Source organism: Dromaius novaehollandiae, chromosome 5, assembly GCF_036370855.1.
Source record: "Dromaius novaehollandiae isolate bDroNov1 chromosome 5, bDroNov1.hap1, whole genome shotgun sequence".
NCBI classification, from domain to species: Eukaryota; Metazoa; Chordata; class Aves; order Casuariiformes; family Dromaiidae; genus Dromaius; species Dromaius novaehollandiae.
This window is the reverse complement of record NC_088102.1, coordinates 13,242,934-13,269,971: the sequence shown is the minus strand read 5'-3', so window position 1 is coordinate 13,269,971 and position 27,038 is coordinate 13,242,934. Positions and strand designations below refer to the sequence as shown.

Here is a 27,038-nt window from a genome sequence, read left to right as displayed (position 1 = left end):
TATCTACTTCACTAATAACCCTGAATTCCTTTGAGAAGCTTGAAACCTTTTTACAGACCCAAGATATTTTAACAGACTTTGCTAATTATTTGTTTTCCTCCCAATGAAAACTCATTGTCTTTCTGGCACTGGCTAGCTGTGAAGTCAATAAAGAAACAGCACCTGGTAGAGGTGCGTTCTATGGCTAACCCACCTGCAGCAGTGAAGCTAGCCCTGGAGTCCATCTGCCTACTGTTGGGTGAAAGTACAACTGACTGGAAACAAATACGTTCCATCATTATGAGAGAGAACTTCATTCCAACCATCGTTAACTTTTCTGCTGAAGAAATCAGGTAAAATGCAAGCGTGAGTTACATGAATAAACTAATCACAAAGACATGGAAGGTCTTCTTGGACTTTCCGTCTGTCTAAGTAATTGCTTTAGTATAATTTTGCTTCTTCTGAGACTACCTTACTCCTGCATGTAGTGAACATACAGGAGGGATGGGAAGCAGGGTACTGAGGCAAAGGTGCATCATGCAGATCAGGACAAAACAGCTGATTTTGGCTAACTTTGGCATAATTGCAAAGTAGTATGTTCCTGTCAAAGCAGTATTACTAGTTGAAAGTAGTCTTGTGGCAGTAACAGACCAGATTGCTCAGAGTCTAGGAGATCATCCAGTCTGACCTCCCAGCTGACTCTGCTTTTGAGCAGGAGCCTGGACTGGAGACCTTCTCAGTTCCCTTCCATCCTGAATTATCCTATGATCATTTCAGCAGACCTAAGTAATTTGTGAATGACTCATTCTAAAAACTTGTTAAATGCTTTTTATCGCCCTTAAGCTGTAATTTATGAAACATGTTGAACTAATTAAAACATCCCTGCTACTAGTGAGCGAAAGTAGAAATTCTTGTAGTTCTTGCTAGCTGTGGAAGGTAGACCAGATAATGGGATACTCAGCACCTTTATGTTGGCATACAATGTACTGATTCTGTCTCTAAAAACTTTTCCCTTGCAGTGATGCCATCCGGGAGAAGATGAAGAAAAACTATTTGTCAAATCCAAGTTACAACTATGAAATTGTGAACAGAGCATCACTGGCCTGTGGACCTATGGTGAAATGGGCAATTGCACAGGTAAAGTGTCTGAACGCAACCTGAAAATTTGATATTATCTGAGTCTGAAGGCTTTGAATTTGACATTATTCAACTAAATACTGCAGGCTATTTTGCTCGAAAATAATCGGTAGAAGATTCAGGTGAATGCATGTGGGTTCTGTAGTACTGTGCCAGAGAGCTAATGGTCAGTTGTGGTGCACATTTTGCAGTCAGAAGCTTAGGATTTAAGGTAAACACAAGCTGATGCTTCCTGTATCTAGTGTCAACCTTTAATGGTAGAGCGTAATGGTAACGAGACAATTCTTTTGAGTTCCCAGCAGACAAATGCTGGAAAATACACTGCAGTCCTCTTAATGAAACTTTCACAGTTTCTGTCTTGCTTCAAAGTGGGGCACCTTCCCACGCAGCTTTGTCAAGGACTTTTCGGTAGGTTTTTAAAAGCTTGACTAGTTTCATAAAGGCATAGGCTTTGGGGAAGGAACCCCCATGCTGAGATACCTAAGGGTGAGTTTACTCACCTGCTGGCATTCAACGCAATGGCATGCTGAGATACCTAAGGGTGAGTTTACTCACCTGCTGGCATTCAACGCAATGGTATGTTTGGGTTTTTTTAAAGCTGTGCCTGCTATGAATGGCAGCGGTATGTAGAGGCAGTTTAGCTTGAGCCCTGCTAATAGGGCCTATCCTGACTGTTCTGTGGCTTGGCTGTGCTAATCTTTTTTTCTAAGAAAGGCAGATTAGGCCAGTACTGGTATGGAGACCCAACTGAGTATGTATTCAAAAAAGTACTGTACGCTACTTTAGATTGCATTTGTATGGTCTAAAACTTTCACGTATGTTGCTGTCAGTCTACAGAGGAGTAGGAATCTTGCAAAAACAGCAATTACTTTTATGTCTGGACTTGGTTTAAACTGAAGTCTTAGAGAACCATAGACAATCTGAGTTTGTTAAATAGCTATTAATTCTTCTACAGGTTGAAAGTACTTAAGCTTGAAAAGCAGCAGTCGATAGTGTATTTCTGAATGCTCTCATCCTTATTGACATGTTTTATTTTAGAAAATATAAGTCCCTATTTACTTTTTACAGCTGAACTATGCTGATATGTTGAAAAGAGTAGAACCTCTACGCAATGAACTGCAGAAACTCGAGGATGATGCTAAAGACAACCAACAGAAGGCAAATGAAGTGGAACAGATGATACGTGATCTTGAGGCCAGTATTGCCCGTTACAAAGAAGAATATGCAGTACTGATTTCAGAGGCTCAAGCTATTAAGGCAGACTTGGCTGCTGTAGAAGCAAAAGTAAGACACTTTAATATAACAAAAACTTCCTATTCTTTCAGTTTTGGTAGTCAGAAATGGAACTGTTTTTCAAACTTGCACTTATTGAACAAACCTGGGTGCTTCTACCAGCACACCTGGGCCATCTATTTCATCCCTGGGTCTCATGAAGCTTCTTAAGCTATTGAAACCTTGCTGGAGACAGAAATATTAGCTTATATTGCCAGTTGGCCAGCCAAACAGTGCACATCAGGCTGAAAATAAGTGGGAAGCCCTTGGAAGACAGAAATAGTCATGGATGTACTGTAATATCTTAACAAGACTTTACATTTTTAGAACTTCTCAATGTCCTTGATCTAATCATTAACATGTTATTAATATGCAAGTACTTAAGCTTTTAAGCTCTTTGAGATAAGAGTAAAATACCAACATAATAAATTAATACCAAAGTGCAGAAACACAAATTTAATTCAATTTTGAGCTTTTCAATTTAAGTTGGGCCTTGACTCAGTGTAAGACTTTATGTCTCCCTAGAGACATAAAAATACTGCAACCATGCATCATCTAAAGAGATTGTCACCACTTTTTTCTAGGTAAACCGTAGTACAGCTCTTTTGAAGAGTCTCTCTGCTGAACGTGAACGATGGGAGAAGACAAGTGAAACCTTCAAGAATCAGATGTCCACTATTGCGGGAGACTGCTTACTTTCAGGAGCTTTTATTGCTTATGCTGGTTACTTTGATCAGCAGATGCGTCAGAACTTGTTCACTACGTGGTCTCACCATTTGCAGCAAGCAAATATCCAGGTAATGATAGAGTCATGACAATGTAACCATGAATCAAATGACTGCAACAGTTTAAAGTTTGACTTCTAACTACAGAATGGAGCTTTTTGCAAAAGGTTATCTTGTAGAGCTGCATTTACTCAAAACGTCTTCACCAGCTAGTTGGAGAATCAAATACTAATGGTATGGTACTTTTCAGTTCCGTACAGACATTGCAAGGACCGAGTACCTTTCCAACGCAGATGAGCGGCTTCGCTGGCAAGCAAGTTCTCTACCTGCAGACGACCTGTGCACTGAGAATGCCATCATGCTCAAGCGATTTAATAGGTATTTCATTCTAAGATACAAAGTTCTAAAACAATGCTCTTGCAGGCAGGTTTTTGAACCTATCAAAGAATCATGGTAACTGTTTCAAAGCACCGAGTTTCACTATTGTAAGAGGTTTTAATGTTCGTGAAAGTTACTCAACTATTTGAAAGTAAGTGCTCATCTCTGCTTGCATTTTTACTGTGCTTAGCTGTTAAAGTAGCTTGGCTTAAACTGAAGCTGTTTTGTTGTCCAAATACAAACTGACCTTTGAAAATGCCAAAATGAACCTGGCCAACTTATTTCTGCAACATACAAGTCTTTAGAGTTGAAACTAATAATGCTACCCAACTTCGTAAAACTGCTTAAAGATTGTCTGCAATCAAAACTCAAATGATGGAAGTGTTTTATTACTAACTTAGGTATCCGTTGATCATTGATCCCTCTGGACAAGCCACAGAGTTTATCATGAATGAATATAAAGACCGTAAGATAACTCGTACTAGTTTCTTGGATGACGCTTTCAGGAAGAACTTGGAAAGTGCTTTGAGATTTGGCAACCCGCTTCTGGTTCAGGTTAGTTGCATGATGGTGTAGAAACTGCTTATAAGTCTTAAATTCTCTCCTGTGTACTAGAAAAGTTTGGAATTGTTTTGTTAGTAACATGCAAGTAACTTCATTTTCAAACTGTAATTTAATGAGAACCAATACTGAGTAGTAAGTGAGGTATTAGTCCTGAGAAAACTGTAATCAGTGAGATAAGCAGTCAAAAGGAGACTAATATATTTTTTCCTTTTCCACCATTTTATAGTCAAATGCTTTTGTTTTTAAATGATCTGTCTCTACCTCCAGTCTATAAAATGACTTAAAACCAGCATCTCTGTTACTTTGCTCCCATATACCATCTTTTCTTCTATAGAGGATGCCCTAGCTAAAATAGTGGCTAATATCAGTAGTCATCCAGAACGAAATCAATTTTGAATAGCAGGAAGGTATTTCAGTAATACAAAGTAGTAGTCAATCCTTTCTACAGTTGCTTTTAATTTCTGAGATGGGTTGTTTTAGTTTCTTAGTATAGAAGTGGGAGAACGAATGATTAGCTCACAGAGGAGGATCGGTAGCTATGGTGCTTCTGCTGCAAACAGGACCTATTACACATCAAAATTAACACAGCTAGACCATTAGCAGTACTGTTAATGATCTGTGTGGTTACAGCCTAAACTTGTTAGGATCCTGTATGGTTATAGCCTAAACTCAGTGCTTATGCAACTAAACTACAAACCTGAAGTGGAAATACCCCCTGAATGTGATCCACATTCCAGAACAACTGCAAATGGACTTCTAGTGCTTAAGCCTCATTTGGATTAGGATTTTTAGCTTGAGACATTTGCAAGTGGGCACCAGACTAATATGTTCCTGCTTTTAGGATGTGGAGAGCTATGATCCAGTTCTGAATCCTGTTTTGAATCGTGAAGTCCGGAGAACTGGAGGCAGAGTTCTGATTACCCTGGGAGACCAAGATATTGACTTGTCACCATCCTTTGTTATCTTCCTCTCCACCAGAGATCCAACAGTAAGTAAAACTCGGAGCTATCCTGTTTATAGAAACAGTGTGTCAGAGAGCTGAAAAATGTTTCTTATGTTTACTGTGATAGGTTGAATTCCCACCAGATCTCTGCTCTCGTGTTACATTTGTGAACTTCACAGTAACTCGCAGCAGCTTACAGAGCCAGTGTCTGAATGAGGTCCTGAAAGCTGAAAGACCAGATGTTGATGAAAAACGCTCTGATTTGCTCAAGCTTCAAGGTATGTTTCTCAAAATTAAAGTAACTTCATCCTGATATAAAAGAATACAGTGATTTAGTTTTCATACAACTGTAAAGTATCTTTATAGCTGATGTTCTTGCTTTTTTCAGGGTGTCCAATGGCAAAGCATACATAATTCAAATAATCCATAAAGACTAACAGATCTGTACCATATGTAACCTAGTTTTTGTTCTAATTAAGGTGAATTTCAGCTGCGCTTGCGTCAGTTAGAAAAATCCCTGCTACAGGCGCTCAATGAAGTGAAGGGACGTATCCTGGATGATGATACCATCATTACTACTCTTGAGAACCTAAAGAAGGAAGCAGCAGAGGTCACTAGAAAAGTAGAAGAGACTGATATTGTCATGCAAGAAGTCGAGACCGTCTCCCAGCAATACTTGCCCCTTTCTACAGCATGCAGCAGTATATACTTTACTATGGAGTCACTGAAACAGGTACGATGAGCTCTTCTCCCTGTCAGAAGCTTCACCTATTTCCCGTTCAAAGCTTAGTAGGTGCTGTCTAATTCCAGCCCTGGCTGCAGTGTTGCCATTTGGTGAGCGTAAGCCATTAACTATCAAACATCAGGACTGTTCAGAAAGGAAACTGAACTCCCTTGTCTTTCAGATCCATTTCCTGTACCAGTACTCTCTCCAGTTTTTCTTGGACATCTACCACAATGTCTTGTATGAGAACCCAAATCTGAAGGGAATTACAGACCATACTCAGCGTCTCTCAATCATCACAAAGGATCTCTTTCAGGTATTTTATTGAGTAAATGTGATTCTTTAATCCTTTTTAAAAGGTTAGTGTTCTAGGCTCCTTATACTACTAACATTACTCTTCCATTGGTAGGTGGCTTTCAATAGAGTGGCACGTGGCATGCTGCATCAAGATCATATAACATTTGCTATGTTGCTGGCCCGGATTAAACTGAAAGGCACTATTGGGTAAACATTTGTTTCCTCACTTCACTTTAGTTGAAAAAGCGAGGGATATCTTTAAGTCAACACCTAGCTAAAGTCTTCTGTTCTCTTAACATTAGGGAGCCTACATATGATGCAGAGTTCCAGCACTTCTTGAGAGGGAAGGAGATAGTACTAAATACTGCATCTCTCCCCAAAATCAATGGTTTGACTGTAGAGCAAACAGAAGCAATGATGAGGTTGAGCTGCCTTCCTGCATTTAAGGACCTCGTTTCAAAGGTTCAAGCTGATGAGGTAAGTGTTGGGTAGGGTTTGCTTCTGCACCAAATCCCCTGGTTAGCTTTTTAGCTTTTTCCTTTAAGAGCTTCGTGCTACTCTGGGGTCGTGTCTTTGATAAAAGAGCAAATCATTCCAAAAATACACTTGTGTTCTGACTTGCGATACTGTATACTCAAAAATGTGTCCATGTCTTAAATAGTACACTTAATTTTGGTTGCCCTGTCTAGCTTTTATATTAAAAGTTGAATTCTCTTTGCTGCCTGTAATTTTCTCAACAGTCTAAAACTCTTCAGCCTGGGGGAGAAATGATTTATAGCTTAAGTTGGGATTTGGTAGAGGTCTGTAGAATCAGGAGTGCTGAGGGCAATGCAAAGTTAGAGGACAGCAGTGAAATGATTAGACAGATTTAAAGAGTATGACAGACAAAGTATAATTCAAGTTTTAGATGCGGGTTTTGATTTTTAAAAAATAGAACTCAGAGAAAATCATTGAAGAAAAATGAGTCAAGAACTACTAAATGCAATGGTCCAAGTGCAGTCTTATTCTGACCACTTATATCTAGTAGCCTGGGAAAAGAGGAAACTGTATTGACTACTGGACAAGACTGGGGCTCAAATCTTTGACTTCAATTAAATTGATTTGACTAATGGTTTGTTATAAGAATGCTTCTATTTAACAGTATTAGCCCTGTCCTGCTTCACCAAACTTACTTGTAGATGGAAGCTCAAATGCTGCATCTGGTACTCAGTCTAAGTTGTTATTCTAAAGATGGATGTTAGGACATGGGGATTAAATGGTAAAAATCTTACCAACTTGTGGATTTCATTGTTTAAATGCTTTAGCTACTTACTTGATTTTTTAAAATCAATAAAGGATTTGAAAATCAAAGACTAGTAGAGCTTGGATAGCACCAAGTTCAGCCATACCCTGAGCAGTCTTTATTTCCTCCTGAAAGCTAGTATGTAGCTGAACACTTCTGCAGTATGTCATACAAAAATGCTCAATTTTAAAGCTGAGATTGAGGACCTCTGTAGTATCAGGAACAGGACCTGGACAGAAGGCCTTAACTATATTACACTTGCTCTTGCAGCAGACTCTTGAAGCTGTTAAACTCCAAGTTTTGCAAAACTCCAACTTCAAAATTTGTATTTTCTTCTGCTACAGCAATTCTGCATCTGGTTGGATAGCAGCTCGCCAGAGCAGACTGTACCATACCTTTGGACTGAAGAAAAACCTGCAAGTAAGTTGAGTTGCACTGTTGTCCACGCTAATCCTACCGACTTTAAGTAGAATCACTTAAATTTTAAGGCAATTCTAAAGTAGACCTTAATGCCTGGGAAAATGACAACCTTGGGATTGTGAAAGAACCTCAGTCTGCTGAAAACACTTTTCTAAGCAGTGGCCACAACACTTAGTTCCTGCTCCTTATTATGTGTTCTGGTCACTGAGTATAAGATGCCCTTCCACAATCTCATTAGATCACATAATAGTTTGGATTAACCTTAGTCATTGCAAGGGTGCAACTCAGTACTCTAAAAAGCTTCAACTTTGACACAGGTTTTCTGAGGAGGAGGTCATCTGGAGTATTTCCTTCTGCAGTTGTTACATCTAAGCATGAGGTCTTAATTCTTGTTACATTAGTTGCTAGTGCTAACTTGTTAAGAATCACAACTTAAGGGTAACTACTGCCCTTCAGCTCTTCCCCTATCAGAAAGGTAACATAAGGAAATGTTTGCCAGGTGTGATTATTCAAGGCTTGTTTCCTGTAAGTGATTTTCTAAATTAAGCTTTCTAAGCTTGTATTCAGTAGCTACTGTAAATCAGCTTGACAATTAACTTAGATAACCTAGATTTTTTTTTTTATCTTACCTATACTAGACAAAAGTATAATATTTCAAAGACTAACAGAAGGATAGATTTTCAATTAGTGAAAAGATAAAAAGTGTTCTGTTGTCACTGGAACTCAAAATCACTTAATAACAATGTAAAATTACTTCTTGGCGATGCTTCCACACTGTAGATTTTATAAAACTGTAGCATTTCAGTAGAATCCAAAAGCATCCTGTTAATACAGGCCTCTAAAGGGCTTGCAACACAAGAAATTGAACAGATAATTAAAATGTCCTAGCAACCAGCTGAAGACAGTAAGCGTCTTTTGACTGTCAAAGTGAAAAGGGAATATGAGCACTCCGTTAATAAGTTGCAGCAGATCTTTCAAAGGGATGATTTTTCTCTAAAAATCCAATCTTCTGAGCAAGATGAGGAATGCTGAAAGAAGAATTGAAAAGAGGAAGGTACTGGGTCATTCTCTGACCTGTCCATCTAACGTATCTCCCCTTTTCAGCTCCTATTGGACAGGCTATTCACCGCTTGCTGCTGATCCAGGCCTTCCGTCCAGATCGTTTGTTGGCAATGGCACACACCTTTGTTTCCACAAATCTTGGAGAGTCTTTCATGTCCATTATGGAGCAGCCTTTAGACCTGACACACATTGTAGATACTGAGGTAACCTGACTTCTTGAAAGGCTGAAATCCTGAGATAGACTTTGCATGATTTCCATGGCGAGTACACCTATTCGCTGGAATATTTCTTCCATTTATCTTTCTCTCCATGGTACAAGGAATAGATTGTGTTCCTATGCCTTTAGCTGGCAAAGGGAAGAAAGACTGAGCTTACTGCATTCTTGTATTTGTGTAGTGACTGCCTCTTATCCTTTTAAACTTCCTGGACTATAGGTGAAACCTAATACTCCTGTGTTGATGTGTTCTGTACCTGGCTATGATGCCAGTGGTCACGTTGAAGACCTTGCAGCTGAGCAGAACACACAGATTACTTCTATTGCTATTGGTAAGAGCACACCTTATTTCATCACCTATGTGTAAATGAAATTGGTAGTGGTAAGAGCTTTAGCTACTTTTTGTCTTTCAGGTTCTGCTGAAGGGTTTAACCAAGCAGATAAAGCAATAAACACAGCAGTAAAATCTGGAAGGTAAGTTCTGTCTCTTGTTTAGCTAGAATATTGGCTAGCAAAAAGGTAAAATTTGTAAAATAATCAGTTGGCTAAACAGATAAAACCACAAGGTAAAAAGACTGGGAGCATCTCCATAGTTCAGAAACAATTTAAGCACAGCTATTCAGTTTGTATTTGATTTAAATACTTTCAAGAGGAAAGGTAGGTAGCATCTGCAAAACAAGAGTTAGCCTATTTACAGTAGACTGTAACTGATTCTATACGGAAGACAGTTAAAAGAGGGAGGGAACATGTAATATTAACATCAGATTCTTTTACTCTATGTGATAATTATGCTCAGAATCCATAAGCTATAAACTCAAAAGCACTTGTTCTGTTTCAAAACATCACAGATGGGTAATGCTGAAGAACGTCCACCTGGCTCCTGGTTGGCTGATGCAACTAGAAAAGAAGCTACATTCCCTACAACCCCATGCTTGCTTCAGACTCTTCCTTACAATGGAGATTAACCCCAAGGTAACGTTGAACTGAAATTTGATGCTCTGGTGTTGTAACTGGCTTGCAGAGCCAAGAATGCTACTCAGGGTAGGATTTCTGTCTTTCTTTAGTCCAGATAAGTCAATCATATGTGCTTGTCAGGGCAGTTGTTAGCTTTGGTTTCTGATAACTTGATTGTGCCTGAAAACTTCCTACCGTTCTTTTCATTGCTTCCCCTGCCCTCCCAGAGAAAAGCAGGACTTCACTGTGTGTGCTGGCAACGGGGCTTTGAAGCTAACAAACTGTGCTGCTGGATGGATTGAATTTAGTGAAGGCTAAAGGAGTTGGGTTTGAGTTTATTGACCTTTTGTTTTTTAGGTGCCAGTGAATTTGTTACGTGCTGGCCGGATCTTTGTGTTTGAACCTCCTCCTGGTGTAAAGGCAAACATGTTGAGAACTTTCAGCAGCATTCCAGTTTCAAGAATGTGCAAGGTAAGGCTGAGGCTTGTATGAGTGAAGGGAAATATCTGAATGTGTTTGTGAAGGTCTTGTACCTTCTGATGATAGGATGCATTCAGTGCAGTAGTGACCTACTGTTGGAGTTGACATTTTCTAGCCTTTTAGCAGACTTTAACAATTTACTTGAGTAATAAATGTTGGGGTTTTTTTCTTCCTAGTCTCCAAACGAGCGTGCTCGTTTGTATTTCCTTCTTGCCTGGTTCCATGCCATTATCCAAGAGCGTTTGCGCTATGCTCCCTTGGGTTGGTCCAAGAAGTATGAATTTGGAGAATCTGACCTGAGGTCTGCCTGTGACACAGTAGATACCTGGTTGGATGATACAGCAAAGGCAAGTAGTCTTGTGCACTTAAGTAAAGGTAATACTTAAATTAGTTAAGATCTTCAAAGAGGCAGTCTGTTCTGGAAACATTTAGTAACTTAGATAAGTTTGTTCGAATAATCTGGTGGCAATTTAACTTTAGTTCTTTTTAATTTGAGCCCTCTATCAGAGGGGAGGTGAAAAGGATTGTTTCCTGCTAATTAAATTGCATTTTACTCATAGGGCCGCCAAAACATTTCGCCTGATAAAATCCCCTGGTCTGCATTAAAGACACTGATGGCACAGTCTATCTATGGAGGTCGCATTGATAATGAATTTGATCAGCGCTTGTTAAACACTTTCTTGGAACGTCTGTTTACTACTTTAAGTTTTGACAGTGAATTCAAACTGGCTTGCAAAGTTGATGGACACAAAGATATTCAGATGCCGGATGGAATCAGGTATCTTTTTCATATCCTCCTAAAGCTATTTTTAGAAAACAATAAAAAAAACCCTACCCACCTAGAACCTAAACTGTATCTCTGTGCTGGAATTTAGCTGTGTAAATATTTATCTCAGGCAAAAAATTACCTCACCATTCTCATAGGGTAAACCTTGTAATGAATACCAAAATTCTGACTCACAGGCGTGAAGAATTTGTTCAGTGGGTTGAGATGCTGCCAGATACACAGACACCATCATGGCTGGGCCTGCCAAATAACGCAGAGAAAGTTCTTCTCACCACGCAAGGTAAAACCAGAACTTAACCTTTCTACATGTTAATCATGTGAGGTTTTGTTAATACTAAAAAACAGATGAAGTATTAAATCCTGCTGAAGGATTGATAGCTTTCTCCTCCTCCCTCAACATACTTGGTTTAACCTCTGCCAGGTAAACAAACACCTTAGCATTCTGAAAACTGACCAGCAGCTTGTACATCCAAGAACTAGTTACGTTCAGCCTTCTAGATGTCAAGCTCCCATCTTGATGCTGGAAAGTTTTGTCAACTCTGGACCTTCCTGCAGCTAGAAAGTTCTGAATCTTAGGTCTAGATTGGTTCTTGCACATAGTAGGATGTTTTCGTCTCGATTCCACTGCTTCTCTGGCTAACAGCTTGTCTTCTGGTTTAGGCATAGATATGATTAGTAAAATGCTGAAAATGCAGATGCTAGAGGATGAGGATGATCTAGCCTATGCAGAAACTGAGAAGAAGGCAAGAACTGATTCCACATCAGACGGTCGTCCAGCCTGGATGAGAACGCTGCATACCACAGCTTCTAACTGGCTTCACCTTATCCCACAAACTCTAAATCATTTGAAGCGGACTGTGGAAAACATTAAGGTAAGAACCAAGTTTTGTCTAACATGGGCTTTGTAAGTGCACAAGTTCCAGTGCATTGGAACAAGTGCCTTGCGATTGCAAGTATCAGTGAAACTGCTCTGGAGGAAGGTGGAACCTGTATCAGTGCTGATTCATTCTACATAATGCCCCAGTGGGTTTCTTGTAACGCTTTTAAAAGTTGATTTTGTGACTTCTGGCGGATTTTTTAAAGAAATAAAATGTCACAGGTACTGCTGTGTAAAGCTTCTCTGCTCAGGAAGCCAGAAAGAAGTACTACTTGTTTTATTTTTAGCACACTGACAGCTACTTATGATGCTTTATGTACAGCAAGTGCACGCAACTGCTAAAAATTAATGATGGTTAGCGGGAGAGGGAGTAGAGGAGCAGCTTCTACAAACTGGGAACAGAAATTGTAGGGGCTGGGGGAATGAACTTTGAGATCTGGACAATAGCAACCTAAGCTCTAACTCTGGAATAAGCTCCGCAGTTGAATAAATTCATGACTGGCTAACTGCTTCTTGAGACCTACTCAGCGATAATAGGGAGGAACATTTTGTTACTGCTTAAAGACAATCTAGAATTGACTGGAATTAGTTAACGCAGACTGCCTGCTGCAGCTCAAAGTCTTTTACTTCCTCACTTCTTCAGAGGGAAGGAGATTGTGTGTTGTTAAACAGTCTCTACAGTCACTCTCTGTGGTTTAATGCTTTTGGTCAGTGTCACTGGCCAGCCCATCCAGTTTGGGTAGCTTTTTGTAGCGGGATAATGTTGTTCTTCAGCAAGAAGCTTGTACTTTGATCTGCAACTTACTCTGAATGTTTTGAAAAATCAGGATCCTTTGTTCCGATTCTTTGAGAGAGAGGTGAAAATGGGAGCTAAACTACTTCAGGATGTCCGTCAAGACCTTGCAGATGTGGTTCAAGTGTGCGAAGGAAAAAAGAAACAAACCAACTACTTACGTACACTTATAAATGAACTGGTGAAAGGTATAGTAATTCAGACTGGCACCTCCCATTGTTCTGTTTGCCTCTGGAACTTTGAAAGTTAAACGCTCTTATGCTTTACCAGCTTAAGCCAGAAAATCAGAGTTGGCTTTACCATTTGACAAAAGCAACCTTTTTGAGCCAAATGTAAGAAAAATCCAGATGGTTTGGTTTAGGATTTGAAGTTGCGGTAGATATTAGGCTTGTTTGTACTGTCTAAGTCAGCAGCTTTATTCCACCACAGTTCAAAAACTGAATGAATTTGGTAAATTTTCAGCTTAGAAATTAAGTTATTCATACCACAAAGCAAATGATATTGCTGATATCAAATCTAGCAAATGTCTAAGTTTTGTAAACTTCCGCTATTTCAAGAACATAGGTAAATGTGGAATTTTCCAGGTATAGAGGGAATGTTACAGGTGTAGACATCCTATTTCTAGTAGCAGTAAGATCTGCTGTTGATGAATACCATTCTGAAGTCAGCTTTGAACACAGTGTTTTCTAAAACATGAACTTGACCTCTTTCTAAAGGGTCTTTATCTGCAAGTAAACTTGAAGGTCAGTTATAGCAGTATATAGTTGGGTGTAACTGAGGTTGCCATTGAAGGGTTTTTATAAGTGGGTGACATTTTAAATAAATATTAAACCTGGGACTTTGTTATATTGAAAAGTGCTTTCACTTACAAGCTTTTTGAAATAGAGACTGATATGCTTGTCCAGGACTTAAATGGCTATTGAGAGGAAAAGAAATGGGTAATGTGTCAAAATAGTGCATAATTCCAGCTTGTATGCAAACAAAACTAAACTTTGATTATGTTTTTCATAGGTATTTTGCCTCGTAGCTGGTCTCATTACACCGTGCCAGCTGGTATGACTGTTATTCAGTGGGTGTCTGACTTCAGTGAACGCATTAAGCAACTGCAGAACATTTCCCAGGCAGCTGCTTCTGGTGGAGCAAAAGAACTAAAGGTACCTCGTGCTGACTTCACCTAGAAGTTATACTTGAATTTAAGTGGGCTTGTATAACTGCTTTAAGGATTCTTCATATCAAAGACTTCTAAAAAGTTCCTCTGGCAGAATAGCTTCAATAAATATTCTCTGAAATGTGCTTGTCAATAATGTTGAGTCTCTCCTGATCTCAGAAGGGTGAGGCTTAGCAGGCTAAGAGTTCATATGGATGGAGGGAAACTTAGTATTTTAGAATAGCAGAAAGTGTAGCCCTAGAGGAAAAAGCAGTTTAACAATTGCGTAGTGTTCTGACAGCAACAGGAAAATTTTTGTGTAAACTTAGATTTCTGAAGTAATGTTTATGATAAGACTTAATAGCTTAAAAGTTAAATTAATGCTGACTATATCTAGGAGCTGCAGCCATACATGCTAAAGCAGTTGACTTTTTTTTTTTTTTTTTTTTCCCTCCTCCTGCCTCCACTTGGAATTAGAACATCCACGTGTGCCTGGGTGGCCTGTTTGTACCAGAGGCTTATATTACTGCTACAAGACAATACGTTGCCCAAGCAAACAGTTGGTCCCTTGAAGAACTCTGTCTTGAGGTCAATGTTACAACTACACAGAATGCAGTACTGGATGCATGCAGTTTTGGAGTCACAGGTAAACTTCTGGTGAAAAAAGAGGTGCTTGCTCTAAAGCACTTTCAGAAGCTCCGGGTGTTAAAATGGACTGCATCAAGTGAGCAAGATTGCCTCTTTGGAAAGGGTCAAACTCTTGCAAAGTTGTTTGAAATGAGTTGGATGTTAGTTAGTAGGGAAGTACTTGCAATGATAACAAAGAAATCTCAAGAGTCAGGTCAGTACAGATTTAAGCAATATTGGATAGTGTATCTGCAAACATCTATAGTTTGGGGTATCAAATACCTTGTCTCTGTGAGCTTAGACAGCAGTGAACCTGAATGGCTGTAGTTTAAAGCATCATCTTGCAAACTTGGATGGATAACTTTGTTAACTCAGTTAATTATATCCAGGGAGACTTGCTTTGCCTGGATGTATGAAAGATCCTAGAACTGAAGCGTATTTCAATTCGCAGGCCTAAAGCTTCAGGGAGCTACATGCAATAATAACAAGCTGTCACTTTCAAATGCTATTTCAACTGTACTGCCCATAACACAGCTTCGCTGGATCAAGCAGACAAATGCTGATAAAAAAGCAAATGTGGTAAGTACTGAGATTAAAAAAATAATTAAAAAAAAAAACTTAGATTTTTTTCCGGTGGTTTTCCATCTAGGCTTTTTGTTTTGTCTGTCTGTTAGCTTCCCTGATGTGTTACTGCTATTTTCTCTTATGTCTGACACCACAAACAAAATTGTTCATTCCTATTCTTCTCAGGGCAAAGTGGTGGCTAAGTTCTAGACTTAGCTGCAGATACAGTATTGACTAGGTCATCTTGCCTTTGTAGGTGGGTAAAAAGAGGGAGAGGCATCCAAAGGTACTCATGTTACTCAGGCCAAACCTTGAATTTGTTTGTATAAAGAATGCTATGCTTTAAAATGAACTTACTGGGCCTGGTTTCCATGGGGTAGGCACTTCTCATTTTGGCTATTGAATTATTTGAAAATAATTCCTACCTCATAAATACCACCTAGTGGTATAGGTACCTCTTGCTCTTTTGAACTATCTTGCCTAACCCTTCTTCTGTATTCGTGTTTTTTCTCCAGGTTACATTACCAGTTTATCTGAACTTCACTCGTGCTGATCTGATTTTCACAGTTGACTTTGAAATAGCTACCAAGGAAGACCCTCGTAGCTTCTATGAACGTGGTGTTGCAGTTCTCTGCACTGAGTAACAAGATTAGTTTTGTAACTCATAATGTTGTAGTAATTGTCAGTCTTTTGTGTAACTTGTAATGTTGTAGTAATTGTCAGTCTCTTATGTAGTCTTCTCCAGTACTGTGTATGTGATAGTTAAGTTGTCAGATGGATTTGTGTAATGTTGAGCAGCAAGAAAGAGGGATGTATTGAAAAGCTGATAGACTGAACTTGTTTGAAGGAAAACTGGATGAGATTTTTAGATGGTTCTTGGAATGTGTTATATTTGATGGATCATACTACTTAAAATAAAATCTAGAGCAAGACTATATGATTGTTTCTGGAAATAACTGTTGTTAAGGTGATTTTTCTGGAGGGAAAAAAAAACCTGTCATCTTCTCAGAAAATAACAAGTGATGAATTAGTCAACAGTATACTTGAATACCTTTGCGCACAGCTCAGCAGCTCATTTAGCTAACTCTAAGTAACAAAAGTCTTTTATCTAAAGGGTAGAAGAAGAATCTTGAAACAGTCTGTAACAGGACACAAAGCATGAAGTGACTTGCTATAAAGTCTGAATTATATTGAATGAATTAGTGGAACAGGCTCTGGTTGGAATTTGTCTTAGTTAACAGCCAGATGCTAAAGTGTAGAAGAATAACATGAAAACAAGTTCTTGCTTGAAACAAGTTGCATATATACAACTGCTGAGCTGCACTTAAAAGCTAGAGCATCCTAAAGGAGACTTCTTTATCCTATCTAACAGAGGGATTCCCTTTCCCTAAGCTTATTTTAGGGTATAATAAGGCTTCAGTTTAAGCTAATGAATGTCTGGTTAAGCCCAGGAGGCTAGTATTAAATGTTTAAACAGAGAGTTGTGACTCATATAGAGCTGTTGCCAGCTAATAGGAAATGTCAGTTCCTATCAGTTCTGACCACCCTGTGCAGAACAAAGAGCTATCTAGCAAACTGCACACCTTATCTCTCTCCAGGCTTGCTTCAGATGTGTTGCACAGAAATGAAGGAGACACCCTCCAGGATTGTACTAATTGGTACTTGGATATATCCAAGCTAATATTTTACACTATAACTGCTCTCTTGAGCACATTCAGATATTAGCAGCTCAGCTAAACTTCAGCTGAAGCTACACCATGCAGTAACTCCTTTTTGTGCATAGTTCAGCACCTGGGACTGTGATACCAGTTCACAGCACTATAACTCTTTAGCTAAAGTCTTGCAGATGGTGTCTGCTAATTTCATCCATTTACAAATACTAATGGCAAGATCCAGACTGTCTCAAATATGCCGGGGGGGGCCTAGAGCTTCCCAAACTATATTCAGCTCCTTGTATGTTAGTACATTAGGCCTAAATTACTGAAAATTGTATTTTCAGTTCAAACATTAGTCAAGAGTTAGATTCACATACTGAATAAGCAGGACTCTGAGTAAATGCTGTCCCCTGTGACTTACCCTTTTACTTCTCTCCTGAATTTTTCCTATATTATTTTTTCTGCTACACTGTTTACTTTATATAGAATAACAAAACTGATTTAAAAACTCAACTAGATGAATTCAGGATTCTCCTTGGCTGCTGTTTCTGAGGGTGAGCAGTTCAGTTTTATTTCATCTCAGATGAGGTGGTAAAAGGCCATTCCATTCAGCAGGTAGCTAAAACTTAAAATGGTGCAACTTCCTTGATAGGAGGCTGAAGGGCTTGGCTGTATTGTAATGCAGTATTTTCAAAGCTTAATTATATTGTTAATACATGTCTTAATTCTAGGAAGAGCTGTGATCTACTCGCACAACGTGTACAATTACAAGGGTTCTTATGCAATGAACCTCACAACTGTCTTCCAGGAGTTGAAGGTGGTGTTCCCCTTGCATAGTAAGGCTGAACACTAGCACCAACTTAACATTAACTACTTAGTTTCCAAGTTGATTAAGAGCTGTCTGGTTCTCAATTTGGCAATAAAGGAGAAGAGCAAAGTTTCTGTAATGAAACAAATACACAGATGTTGTTAGTATAAGCTAGGAGTTAAATAGTACTGCCACCTTTATTAGTATAAAAAAGAAAATTACATATCTCTACAAGTCATACAGAGCCCATGGCTAAACAAATCCATTCCAGACAATCATTTTACTTTTGTAAATAGTAGTTCCCCTTTCACATGTAGGAGACTACCTCAGCTGTATGGTGAACTTAATGATCTCTTACAATAGAGGAGGAGGAGGATCAGAGACACTATTTTTGTTGACTAACTGGTCTTCCATCAGTGTGCCTCACTTCCACAGCTCTTAAGCAGTTGTTCGTTAAGGAAAGTGAACGCCTTGAGCTAATGCATTAGATATTACAATATAAATCCCAAATGGGTAGATAATACTGAGAATATATACTTTGCAAGAACAGATTTGTTAATAGCACAAGTGTTTAAGGGCAGGGGAAGAAAGCTAGATTACCCTAGTTCCAACAATGCAGTTCAATTGTCAGTAGTCAGATCTTTAGGGTCATTCATCATACAGCTACTTTGTGCCTGTCAGATAAATGAAGAACAAATCACTGGACTGAAGCAGGTGAGTGGTAAGCTTCAGAAAATACACAGTAAAAAAGAAATCTCTAACTATGGAAAGTTAATTGCAGCCATTCAATCATTCTTCCCAGCACACCCTTCTGAGTAATACCTGTTGAAATTATACCAAAATAAAACAGGTGTCACCAGGCACTACGTACAGGAATCTGGTGCTTCATAAAGCATAGGCATCAAAGTAGCGCTCAGGCACAAAGCTTAGCTATGGCTCTGAGGACACACCTTAGCTGGTTTTCCACTTAAAATCACCACTCAAAGCTTGTTTGTAGTTGAGTCCGTCTCTTCAGATGGACCTCAAAGCCTGCAGTAAGCAGCACAGCTGCATTTGTATCAGACATGAATAAGCTTTAAGTAAACTAGCTCAGGTATTGTCTGCAAAAGAAGAGCTATAACCAGTTCACTCTTTAGAATGGTATTGCCTGTTCTAGTTTATTCGTACCTCAGATTAGGTTGCACGCAATTTCTTTCTTTGTTTCTCACCAGCACCCTCTGAAACAGGAAGCCCTTGTTTTCTTTTAATTAGTGGCTCTTTGCACATCGTGGTGTCACAGTCATCTGCTAGCATGGGCTGTGGAGCACTGGTGTCAGGACTTGCAAGCAAATCTGCACAGGCTGAAGGATTAATGCTCATCAGTAAGGAAGGGTCTGGTGTCAGCCACATGGAGGTAAGTGCTTCTGTGCCTCTAGTCAGTTCAGATGGTTGCAACAAGTTTCTTGGGAAATCATTCTCTTGGCTAGGAAATTCCAGGGGTGCTTTGCAGTCATTTACTCTCTGGGCATGAATTTCACTGATCTTCATTTCTGGGCAGCACCAGTTTGAAGGTTTAGAGAAAAGTGCTCCATCTTCTGAAGGACCGGCATCCTCCAAAGCCACGGCTTTTGGAGTACTGTTCACCTGTGGTGTGACTACACTATTTGAAGAATTCAAGCTGCAGTCAGAGTGAATGGATGCATCTTCTGAATCACCATCATAAGGATCTAAAAACTAAAATAAAGGTCTCTAAATAGTATGGATGCTTGTGTGTCTAAAGAATAATACAAGAGAACATATAATAAGACTAAAGCCCACTCTTTTTAAGATGTAGTAAGATAGACTTACTATTTAAGTTCTGTTTATCCACACACACCCACTTTGTATTTATCCACATATGCCATCCGAAAGTTAAAATACAGAGTGGGTAAACTGAGAACCAGGCTGCTAAATAATGGCTGAAGTTACAAACCTACTTGCTGTCCCTTTGCATTCCTTGCTTTCTTGAGTCCTCCAGCAACTGGGCTAGGCAAGACCTATTCAAGAAAAGTTCAGGTAAGCTTATAACATATCTTCCTGTGAATTACTAATCATTTTAAGTAAAACCAGAGTCTACAAGGTCCTGGAGAAGAAAAAGACAGATTGTTCCCTTGCTAAAAGATGGCAGAAATGTGCATCAGGCAGTCTAACTTTTAGGGTCTTGTAAGAAATTAACCTAGAATACAGGGAGTAAGAGCAGCTGTGGTAAATCTTCCAACACTATGAATGCTATGAAGAGACTGATAAGTATTTGTATACCCAATAACCAGAGAAATCAATTAACAGTAGAGATGATATAATTTAGAGGTTAAAGAGCTTTCCTCTAAATTAAGTCACCTTTTGTTCTTTTATATAGGGATATTCTGAAATGCACCTTCATTAAGTACTTTCTTGACTACTCGAACTCCCAAGAGGAGTGACGTAGGTCAACACAGATGCTATATGCATAGGAGTAGCATTTGAGGCCCTGGCCAGCCCTGTATTTGTTCTTGGCATAATGCCTACCAGTGATATTTCTAGAAGCTCAGTTTAAGTGTCCAGGTACAAAAACATATACAAAGTACTCAAAAACAACAGCAAAATCAGAGTCCGCAACAGTTACTTAGTTGCATTCTGTCCTATTTCCTGCCTCTGCATGATACACATAGGAGGCGGCAAACATAGATCAGCTTCACTAGAACTTAGCTACAAGTAAGAATGGAGAAAGCAAGCTAAAGAATTTCAAATCTTGTATCTTCCTTATTAGCAAGATTAAGAACACTTGCCACCGTTGGGAAAGCTCTGTAACTTAACACAGTCAAACTAAGTCCTTTGTATCAGAATCAGTATATCAGTGTTGTATTACAACTGAGGTTTCAGGCTTCTTTCCTGTGCTTAAATATGGACCCATCCAGACCCAGATAACTTGATGAAGAAAGTTCTTTATAACTTGTTTGATAACTGCACATTTCTAAAATAATGCTTATAGTCTAGCTCTATTTAAAGAACAAAACACATTAAACACACACACAAGCACCCACCAGAAGCCCTGCAGGTAAGGATGCCATTTTAAAAGCAAACCACAGGTGCAAAGCAGTCACACAAGAAACATTCAGTGCAAAGTAATTGCTCCTTTACAAAGGAGCCACCTCAGCTGTTCAGAGAACAAGCTGACAGCTGCAAATCATTACTGTGCCTGCTTCTGGTGGAGAAAAAGGCGGCAGAGGTTATCCATTCAGTATTGTAGAAATCCAGCTGCACTAGAGCCTAACTGCTAAAAGTTAACCACCTTCTCAGAGACAACCTAGTTCAGCTTTAAGTACTTTTTAGTCAAATGTAGCACTGCTTTGCTATCTGAAGCATTGGTACTTTCCTGTCCTCATCCTCCCAAAAGCAGCTTTGCTAAACTCTGTAAAGAAGAGTGTGATGGATACAAAGGGGAGTCCCTCCAGTCCCCCACACTTATACAGGCACAAAAAAAAAAAAAAAAAAAAAAAACACACAACACAAACCACCCTGAACACATCTTTGACTCTCCCTACAGAGACTACAGGAAGTCTTGAAATACTTGTCAGAGATAAGAGAATTTTATCACCATCGTAAAATGGGTCAGGGCATCAGGCCTTACCTCAGTGTTGGACTCAGATTCAGACTCCGTACTTGACTCCACTATGCACTTTTGCTGGAGAGGAAGAAGGGAAAGAAATACTAATCTGAAACTAGAAGTTACCACGGCTTTAGACTGATGCTGATGTTCTAGAGCAAACTGACAATGATATATTTTTCCAGGTTTTCATCACCTGAAGCAGGTAAGTCTTTTTAAATACCTTATTTGTGGTGCCAGTTAGGAAAGAATAAAGAACAACCCCCCTCCCCCCCCCCCCAAAGTATAGGGAAAGCTGTTCAGAACATCTACTGCATTTACTAGGAACAGTTATTCCAGCTTTGAAAACAGCTTTGCAAAAATGTATTTTGAATTTTTTTTTAAATTGTATGTCTCAGAAACATAACAGCAGGTAAATCATTAAAGCTACAGCCTGTTTTCTGAACATCTTGCTATAGAGATCTTACAAACAAAAAGCCCTTTATTCTACAGGTGGTAGGACAGGAATAGATTGGCCTTCTCCCTTCCCTTTTATTTCTTTGCAGGTGATATCATTTGAATCAGTTTATTCACATGTGTTCTTCATGCCCTCATTTTCCACCACAGTTTGCTAATAATAAACCAAGTAACCCTTTCTAAACTGCACTTCAATATGGAGATAAAGCAGCAGCAATTAGGAAAGAAAAAGTTACCATGTATTTATGTGCCAGTTTTTCTATGCAGTCTGTACTTTTAACAGAATCCTCCATTTCCTGAGCATCTACTAAAATGGGAAGAGGGTAGGAAAGCACATTAGAGAAGTTGTTCTAATGGATAAATCAGCCAGACATGGAAGCTCCCTTTATATTAGAAAGGTTTGTTAATCCTCCACAAAGTCTGTATTAAGCTACTAATTAAAAACAGCTTCTGTTCAAAAGCAAAAAAAAAAAAAAAAAAAAAAAAAAAAAAAAGCCACCATCTCCTACCATGACAATGACTCAATTCATGGTCATTCATGCAGTATGAGAAAGAAATACATATTTAAAAACAATGTACATTCTGTAAAGTATTTCTTTTTTAAGGCACTACAAGATTTCTGAAGCCTCAAAGAGATATTCATACTCAAGATGTCAAAGTAGCCTGGACTTCAGACAGGAAAACACAAAGCCACCTCCAGAGTCAGCCCTTCACCCAAGGCCACCCACCCCGGCGTCAGCCCCACGCTCCTCCCAGCGGGGCTCCTTCTCCCCGTACCCTCCATGGGCTGCCCAGCCCCACACCGCTTCCTGCGCCGCAGCCTCTTCGCCGCCGAGGCCATCCTGCTCCTGGGGCCTCGGCCTCCTCCACCTTTATAGGCGCTGGCTGCCGCCTGCCCCACCTCCACCCCCACCCTCGCAGCTCCCAATCACCTCCCTGAGAATGGAAACTTTTGGTTTTTTTCCCCAAAAGATGGAAGTGAAGCAAGGAAAAGGAGAGCGAAGTCTCCCCATGAAAGCTCTTTGTGCCGCTGCTGAAGGCCCCAAGCTACTTTTCACAATCCCTCCAGAAGGGCAGGTTGTGTGGAAAAGTCTGTAGCAGAAATGCACAGAAAATACCATGGTAGTTTGAGCAGTATAATCATTACATTTCTTTAAGTGCCTATATGTATCTGTACAGAAATATGTATGCGTGTACACATGCATACACTCGCACATATTCATAGTTAAATTTGCAAGGCCTGGTGGCCAGGGCTGCATCACTCTGCCCCTGCTCTCACAGATTAGTTTCCTGTAGCCCTGTTTCACTCACCCAACCTCCAGGCTGACAGAAAATGGTCAGTCTCCCTGCTGCTGCTGGTACCTCACTCACCTTCCCACCCCTTTCACCTTTTCTAGAACTTTTTCTCACAGAAATTGATCACAATCATCAAAATAAACATTTTAGATACTTTCCCAAGTAAGACCCGGGGAAAAATATTTTTCCTCTCCAGAAGCAGTTTAGATATTCAAAGATGTTTCCTCCTTCCATTTGCTGTGGTAAACGATCTGCCACCTTTTGGATTGCTAGTTTGGGTTTGACACACATTGTTTTCTAAGCATGTCTCTTAATTACTTACAATCCGTCACATGTGATTTAAAGGACACATTACATGCTGTCAACCTTCCTTATTAGCACTTGCTAAGGAAAAGAATGACAGTTTTGCTATTTTTAAATACAAGGAATAGTATTTTTTCAGATTTACATGAGAACTGGTTTAACCTCTTAAAGACACATATCCTAGCAAACACATGGCAATTCTGCCACTGAAGGCTACTTCACTATTCCTCTTACCCCCCCTTTTCAGAAAACAATTAGAAGCTATGTTTTTACTTTTTCAAAGCAAATTCCTGTTCTTCCCACTATTTCCTTCTTTAATACCTACCTCTCTTGCATCTTCCTGCAGAAAGATTATACTATTATTTTAGATTAATTTGCAAACGAATAGAGAAGTCTCAGCAAAATGAGTGATTCTCACCCTGGCACCAGCGGCTGGTTGTCGCTCTGAAAGGTGCAGGGAGGAAGCCCTAGAGAGTTCAGAGTAAGAGCAGCTGCACCAGGAGTAGCTCACAAACACTGGCAGCCTTCCACTTCGCTTCTCCCACCAGCAGAGCTGCACCACACTGTCCATGCCTCTCTTCTTCCCAGACACCGTGACAGTTACTTCCTCTCTTTGGCTTCTTCAGCTACTTTCACAACAAAACAGAAACTAGTCAAAAAACTCATACAACATTCCCCAGATCCTCTCACCACTGAAGTGAGATCTGAGAGATGCTGCGCTGGTGCCTGCAGTGCCAGCTGATTTGAATGAGTGCACATGGGCCTTAATCCAAGCACATGGATTACTGGGGAAACTGGAGATTCATTGTTAGTTTGGGTGGGATTACAGGTGAAATTGTGAGTATAAGGTTGAGACCAAGGCTCACAAGAAAGGACTCTGTTCCAGCTATGGTAACAGCTAAACTGTTGCCAGCACCGATTGGTGTTGGGTCATGCAGTATAAGTAGAGTTAGACAATAGATCACTGCGGAAGACTTTGTGTTTCTGATTTCCAAAGCACACACATAATGCAATTGTCAAGACAACTTTCCAACTTTCTGTTGTACCTAGCTGGTGCAGTATGAGTGAGAAGCATTTCGGGTATGACCCATGCATTAGATGCGCTCTGAAGACACCTCCCAGATTAAACACCAGGAAAATTTTCTGGTGGATACACTTCATCTCAATCAGACAGAGATATGATCCACATGCCAAGATCCTTGGCCCTGCCAATAGGAAAAGAGTCTGAACACGCACAGGCGCACAACGGGACTCTCCTACACAACTTGATACATGACGTGCAATGTACCCAAGCAACTAGGAAATCTCCTTCCTCTTAAACGAGCTTACTGTGCATCTACCAGAAAATGAGTCACATCTCACAGCTGCTGTGCTGCACTCACCATCCACTGCAGTGGCCCTTCTGGCAAAAATGTTAACCCTTTTTCCCTGCAGCTCTGGATGAAAAGTGTGAAAACTCCAGCTCCCTCAGAGCAAAAAGAGCTAGGAAGATCTTGACTATTAATGCTGGCAAAGGAGTTGGGTGTAGCATAGTCAGTCTCCATGGTGAGGAACCTAGAATACCTCCTCTGTAAAAAGTATAATTCTTTCACCTGAAGGAAAATAAATGCAAGCTTGAAACAGTTACAGGGTTCTTGAGTGACACGTCTACCTCTACAGCTCTCAAGTATTTCTTACCTCATAATATAAAGCTCTGAAACTGATAAATTTTTTTATAAATTTGGATGACCTACCATACAAAACATCCTAGTCCAGCTATGGGGTAGTCAGTGACACCTAATGAATGCACCAGGAGCTGCCAGGGTTAAACCTCTGAGGGAAGGCACAGGGATTGCTCCTGTGGTTTCTACACCACAGTATGAAGGCATATGATTATAAAAGCAGGGGAATTTTGGTCAATCCACTGTGACATTCTAATCAAAAGGAAAACATTTAAGTCAAGCATGATAGTGTTGTGGAAAGCTAGAAACAGGATACTACAAAAACTGGAAGGTCTCATCTCATACTTCATGAGTGTTCCTATGGGCAATGTAGAAAACTTTAGACTCTTAACTTCCTGTTAAAATCAAACTGCAAACAACAGATTAAAAAGTACAGTTTACTGCAGTTTTACATAATAGTAATTGGCTTTATCCTTTACTTCATATGCATTTCTATGGAGTGAAGCTGTGAAACATCATTCATGTTCAGAGTGAAATGGCCAGAGACAAGTTTTTCATTTTACAGGAGCACATGGTGATCATCCGGTGCTGAAATACAATGCAAAGCCAACTGTTCCTTGTGTATTTAATGGTTACTCTTTTAAAGTACAGTTTGACTTTACACTGCAGGACCACTTTTGTAGTATTTTGCTGACAGCATTTCTACACAGCCGGTAACTGTGGGAGCCTATTTTTTTATAACTAAGGAGCTTGGCTTCAGAGCAAACAACTGCTAGGAAACTTTAAGCATAAAAGCGAGGATGGTATTTTGGCTGGCTCAGGTCTCTCAGCCACCTGCTTATGTACAAGACTGTAATTAGGATACTGAGGAGGCAAGGAAGGTGATCAGAGTGTGAATGTGCAGGATCCATTTCCAAAAATCCAGTTACATGATAGTAACATGCATTTGCTCTACAAATGGCCCCTGTACATTCCCACTCAATTTGATCAGTGTAGAAAAATGTCCTTCCTATCTCACCTTCTCCCATGGCACTCAAGTGTTAGATACCTTATATGACCACATGAATAGAATTGCAGTGGGTTAAAAGGTGTATTTCCCAGTTCCTTGATGCTTCACTTCCAAGTCTGCCTCAGCAAAGCCCTGAGCAAAACTAGTATTGTAACTACACATACATATAGCTAATACATTTAAGTTATTCACTCCAGAAGGGATTAGCTTGGCAAACCTTCTAGCTCATCCACTGAAGAACCTGGAGAAAACAAGCCGCAGTCAACACACAATTCTACCTTTATAGCTTCAAATGCCTCAGTGACAACCTGGAAGAAAAGGCAACTGAAATATCCCAGTCATAGATACACCACAACCACATCTGCTATTTTATTTTTAATACCAAAAAAAAAAAAAAAAAAAAAAAAAAGTGTTTCCATACCCAGCTGAACCTGTGCTGTTTCCCTAGGAAAAAAAAAAAAAAAAAAACTAGAAGACTGAAGAAGGGAATTGCTATTCCCAGCAGCCTTGCCTTTCCAGTCCCATCAATGAGCACCTCTGTTCAGCTCCTGAGAAAAAGACCAATAGCTGGGACAGTGAGATGGACTTTGTCCTTCTTTAGTCATCTAAACTTAACAAGGCCTTTAGTTGTAGTTCCCTGTGTGTATAATTCAGCATAGATCTACAATGGGATTTCATAAATTAGTAGGACCCAGTCCTTGCAAAAGCAATTGTGATTTTAAAACCTTAATTCTACTATACAACCTCCAACATTGCACAGAGGAATGTTATACTTTGGATAACCTCAGAAATTTTGCAGTATATTAATCACAGCACATAGTATTGGGGATATTATTACAAGTAATGTACAATCACACCTACATTTAGGTCATGTGAAGGTTTTTTTCCCTTTAGTGCATTCTAAAATTGGGAATGTTTGCTCTTTGTTTACACATGGCTATGTCACCACCTCTCTTGGGCAGCATGGGTTGTTGCATAGCAGCCCTCACAGAGTTCTCCAGAAATCCCATAGGTCTTGAAGGC

At 39.7% G+C, this 27,038-nt stretch overlaps 2 protein-coding genes across 4 annotated transcripts in view; one reads left to right on the top strand and one right to left on the bottom strand.

Annotated features, from left to right (window-relative positions):
• The window catches only part of DYNC1H1 (dynein cytoplasmic 1 heavy chain 1), a 45,769-nt gene extending 29,608 nt beyond the window's left edge, over window positions 1-16,161 (top strand). Inside the window, exons 52-78 of the mRNA XM_026111353.2 lie at window positions 137-332; window positions 999-1,116; window positions 2,185-2,400; window positions 2,973-3,185; window positions 3,364-3,491; window positions 3,893-4,046; window positions 4,897-5,043; window positions 5,126-5,276; window positions 5,478-5,731; window positions 5,904-6,038; window positions 6,132-6,226; window positions 6,322-6,496; window positions 7,646-7,721; window positions 8,826-8,986; window positions 9,218-9,329; window positions 9,411-9,471; window positions 9,846-9,969; window positions 10,309-10,422; window positions 10,608-10,778; window positions 10,992-11,209; window positions 11,395-11,498; window positions 11,879-12,090; window positions 12,923-13,076; window positions 13,900-14,042; window positions 14,513-14,681; window positions 15,114-15,241; window positions 15,742-16,161. Of these exons, the coding sequence (XP_025967138.1) occupies window positions 137-332; window positions 999-1,116; window positions 2,185-2,400; window positions 2,973-3,185; window positions 3,364-3,491; window positions 3,893-4,046; window positions 4,897-5,043; window positions 5,126-5,276; window positions 5,478-5,731; window positions 5,904-6,038; window positions 6,132-6,226; window positions 6,322-6,496; window positions 7,646-7,721; window positions 8,826-8,986; window positions 9,218-9,329; window positions 9,411-9,471; window positions 9,846-9,969; window positions 10,309-10,422; window positions 10,608-10,778; window positions 10,992-11,209; window positions 11,395-11,498; window positions 11,879-12,090; window positions 12,923-13,076; window positions 13,900-14,042; window positions 14,513-14,681; window positions 15,114-15,241; window positions 15,742-15,870 (4,058 nt within the window). The 3' untranslated portion in view covers window positions 15,871-16,161. The remainder of the gene's footprint in view (window positions 1-136; window positions 333-998; window positions 1,117-2,184; window positions 2,401-2,972; window positions 3,186-3,363; window positions 3,492-3,892; window positions 4,047-4,896; window positions 5,044-5,125; window positions 5,277-5,477; window positions 5,732-5,903; window positions 6,039-6,131; window positions 6,227-6,321; window positions 6,497-7,645; window positions 7,722-8,825; window positions 8,987-9,217; window positions 9,330-9,410; window positions 9,472-9,845; window positions 9,970-10,308; window positions 10,423-10,607; window positions 10,779-10,991; window positions 11,210-11,394; window positions 11,499-11,878; window positions 12,091-12,922; window positions 13,077-13,899; window positions 14,043-14,512; window positions 14,682-15,113; window positions 15,242-15,741) is intronic.
• A 1,686-nt stretch (window positions 16,162-17,847) lies between these two features.
• On the bottom strand, window positions 17,848-26,216 carry LOC112989941 (uncharacterized). Of its 3 annotated transcripts, XM_026111373.2 has the most exons (5): window positions 23,764-26,216; window positions 21,983-22,053; window positions 21,315-21,368; window positions 19,645-19,704; window positions 17,848-19,402 (listed from the first exon to the last, which is right to left on the bottom strand). In XM_026111373.2, the coding sequence occupies exons 2-5, from the start codon at window positions 22,037-22,039 to the stop codon at window positions 18,863-18,865; spliced, it is 711 nt and encodes a 236-aa protein (XP_025967158.1). In that variant the 5' UTR covers window positions 22,040-22,053; window positions 23,764-26,216; the 3' UTR covers window positions 17,848-18,862. The 3 variants fall into 3 exon arrangements, 2 of the variants coding, with proteins under 2 accessions (XP_025967158.1, XP_025967157.1); XR_010389316.1 differs by lacking the exon at window positions 23,764-26,216 and having other exon boundaries at window positions 19,641-19,704; window positions 21,983-22,116; XM_026111372.2 differs by lacking the exon at window positions 23,764-26,216 and having other exon boundaries at window positions 21,983-22,116.
• Between the last annotated feature and the right edge of the window lie 822 nt (window positions 26,217-27,038).